The sequence below is a fragment of the Carlito syrichta genome, unplaced genomic scaffold (assembly GCF_000164805.1).
Source record: "Carlito syrichta isolate Samal-C Ts95f unplaced genomic scaffold, Tarsius_syrichta-2.0.1 Scaffold307028, whole genome shotgun sequence".
NCBI lineage: Eukaryota > Metazoa > Chordata > Mammalia > Primates > Tarsiidae > Carlito > Carlito syrichta.
In genome coordinates, this window is record NW_007251124.1 from 982,293 (window position 1) to 986,126 (window position 3,834).

At 38.0% G+C, this 3,834-nt stretch overlaps 1 protein-coding gene across 1 annotated transcript; it reads left to right on the forward strand.

Annotated features, from left to right (window-relative positions):
• Positions 1–235: 235 nt before the first annotated feature.
• Positions 236–1,265, forward strand: LOC103266145 (olfactory receptor 2J3). The gene has a single exon (XM_008063787.1). It carries the CDS (start codon positions 330–332, stop codon positions 1,263–1,265), a length of 936 nt encoding a protein of 311 aa, XP_008061978.1. The 5' UTR covers positions 236–329.
• Positions 1,266–3,834: the final 2,569 nt, after the last annotated feature.

Consider the following 3,834-nt stretch of genomic DNA (forward strand, 5'->3'; position numbering starts at 1 on the left):
GGGAGCGGCCACTGCATTCCAGTCTGGGTGACAGAGTGAGACTCCAACTCAAAAAAAATTGTCTTTCTGGCTATGAAATATCTTAATCTTCATTTATTCAAAAAAAAACCTCAGTCACTGGAGAAGTTATTAATTATATCTACATCAGGACAGATATCTGAATAAAACAAAAAAAGAAAACTGTAAAAATTCTACTGCCAAAATAATTCACATTAGTGTATTTGGAAGTGGGATACATTTCCCCCCAATCTGTTTGCAAGTGTTTGACAATGCATGGACAGACTTTGAGTTTTTGTGATTCTTTCTTTAGGTACTGGAAAAAATGATTGATGATGCAAAACAATGCAAGTGCTGAAGACTTGTTTATTCTATTGGGATTTTCTAATTGGCCTCATCTGGAAGTATTTCTCTTTGGGCTTATCTTGATTTTCTACTTGACAACATTAACAGGGAACCTGTTTATCATCATTCTGTCATATCTGGATTCCCATCTCTACACTCCCATGTACTTCTTCCTCTCAAACCTCTCTTTTCTGGATCTCTGCTATACCACCAGCTCTATCCCTCAGATGCTGGTCAACCTCTGGGGCCCAGAGAAGACCATCTCTTATGCTGGTTGCATGACTCAGCTTTACTTTGTCCTTGCACTGGGAACCACAGAATGTATCCTACTGGTGGTAATGTCCTATGACCGTTATGTAGCCATATGTAGACCTCTACATTATACTGTAATTATGCACCCTCGCTTTTGCCATCTGTTGGCTGCAGCTTCTTGGGTAAGTGGATTTACCACCTCAGCAGTTCATTCCTCCTTTACCTTCTGGGTGCCCCTGTGTGGACATCGTCAAGTGGATCATTTCTTTTGTGAAGTTCCAGCACTGCTGCAATTGTCGTGTATTGATACCCATGCAAATGAGCTGATTCTCATGGTCATGAGCTCCATTTTTGTGCTCATACCACTTATTCTCATTCTCTGCTCCTATGGTGCCATTGCTCGAACTGTATTGAGGATGCAGTCAACCACAGGGCTCCAGAAAGTCTTTGGGACATGTGGAGCCCATCTTATGGTTGTAGCTCTCTTTTTTGTTCCCGTTATATGTATATATCTCCAACCACCCTCAGGAAATTCTCAAGATGAAGGCAAGTTCATTGCCCTGTTTTATACTGTTGTCACACCTAGCCTCAACCCTCTAATCTACACCCTCAGAAACAAAGATGTAAGAGGTGCCATGAGGAGACTAATGGGGTGGGAGTTGGAGATGTGACAAAGTGGTCACATATCCTGTTATTTCTTTTTTTCTCAGTAGGTTTGTTCCATCTCGGTGGGTGATCCCTCTGCTCTTTTGTGATTTACTTTTGGTTTACAACTCATCAAACATGGAATAGCTCAGCCCCAATTTTGTTATTCTTTTTGTTGTTTAATTCTGAAATGTTCTCTTAAGAAAAACTTTCAATTAGTATTGCATCAGCCTTTCAAAATTTCATATTTTATTTTTGTTAAAATTATGACTTGGTGGCTCAGCCTGTAATCCTGCGCCTTTGGGAGGCTGAGGTGAGTGGATTGCCTGAACCAGCGGGTTCGAGACCTGCCTGGGCAGCAAGACTTCATCTCTACAATAAATAAAAAAATCTGCCGGGTGTGGTAGCGCATGCCTGCAATTTCGGCTACTCGGAAGGCTGAGGCGGAGGGATCACTGGAGCCCAGCAGGCGAGGCTGCGGTGACCAGAAGCAGCCACTGCACTCCAGTCTGGGTGACCGAGTGAGACTCCAACTCAAAAAACAAAAAAAAATTATAGACTGTGATTTCAACATAAATAAGTGTGTGCATGTGAATCGTTATGATACAATTTCAAAAATTTTTCTAAGTTATGCTAAGTTATGAACTGACCATTAATACATATAGAAAAAGGGGAAGCATTGCAAAGACTTAAGACTTAGACTAATGGAGTTTTTGATCATTGAACAGGACTCAAATTAAGCCAAAATGTGTCATAGCAAAAACAAACGGGAAACATGATGAATAGCATAATTTATCATGTGGTAAAAGAATATATGACAATTCTTTGGCAGAAGTACACTTTTTCCAACTAAATTGTATGTGTAATTTATCCTGTAGGTCTATATACTTGTCACATTGAATAGGATGAAAAATTTGTTTAAAGTGTTTAATTAGTTGATCCTCCCATTTATTTATTGAACTTATTCTTCATTCATTTTACTAGCTAAATATTACTGGATGTCTACTCGTTTGCAGATTGTGGGATTCTAGGTAACAGATATGAATATAATACACCAACAATTGTCCAACAGACACACTCTTTGCTTCCATTCTCTTGTGGGGAAAATGGCAAGTAAGATAAAAGATGGAGTATCTGTACCTGACTTAATTTGTCACTGGGCATAATGCTAATATATTAAGATAGCTTTTAAAAATAAAAAACAATACTTTGGTTTCTCTTGAGAGCCTATAAATCTTTCACTTTTAAAAAGTCAAAAACAAAACAAGAAGTTTAGTCATAAATTTTGAAAATAAACAATTGATAACTCCTGTAAGAAGATGATACTATTAAGAGCAATAAAACAAAACTGAACATGCATTTAACTTGCTTTAGTTGACTTAGTTAGTGACATATTGAAGACACTTAAAACTCTTCTTTTAACGTCATTGATCTTTGTTGAATAGTATTAATATTTTAAAATTCTTTATTTAAAATTTTTTCCAGCTTTATTGAGGTATAATTCACAAGTAAAATTGTACATATTTAAAGTGAACAATATGATTTTATGTATAAAATATATGTACATATAATTATATATGTCAAACTAAATTGTGAAATGATTATCACAATCAAATTACCACATCCATTATCTCACATAGTTACCATGTATGTGTGTGTATGTATGTGTGTGCATGGACACTTAAAATCTTATCTCTAAGGACATTTCAAGTACACAGTACAATATTGACTATAGTCACCATGATCCGCATTAGATTTCCAAAACTTACTTATCTTTTTTTTTTTTTTTTTGAGTTGGAGTCTCACTCTGTCACCCAGGCTGGAGTGCAGTGGCCTCTCCCGGCCACCGCAGCCTCAACCTGCTGGGCTCCGGCGATCCTTCCGCCTCAGCCTTCCAAGTAGCTGGAACTACAGGCGTGCGCTACCACACCTGGCTTGTTTTTGATTTATTGTAGAGATGAGATCTTGCCAAATTGCCCAGGTGGGTCTCGAACCCACGGGCTCAGGCAATCCACTCAACTCAGCCTCCCAAAGCATGGGATTACAGGCTGAGCCACCAAGCCCGGTTTACTTATCTTATAATTGTAAGTGTGTACCATTTGACCAATACTTCCCCATTTTCCTCTACCCCCAGCCCACAGCAACCATCATTTTATTCTCTGTTTCTATAAGTTCAACATTTTTAGATTTCACATATAGGTGAAATGATACAGTATTTGTCTTTCTGTGTCTGGTTTATTTCACTTAGTACAATGTCCTCAGGTTAATCCATGTTGTTGAAAATGGCAAGATTTTCTTCTTTTTTAATGGTTGAATAATATTTCATTGCGTGTGTGTGTGTGTGTGTGTGTGTGTGAGAGAGAGAGAGAGAGAGAGAGAGAGAGAGAAATAAAATATTCTTTATCCATTTCTCCATCGATGGATATGATAGATATGTAGGTTGTTTTCTTTTTCTTGGCTACTGTGAACAATGCTGAAATGAACATACAGTTACAGATATCTCTTTGAGGTACTGATTTCCTTTTTCTTTCCTCCTTTCTTTCTCTTTCTTTCTCTCCTCCTCCTCCTTCTTCTCTCTTGCTCTCCTCTCATTTG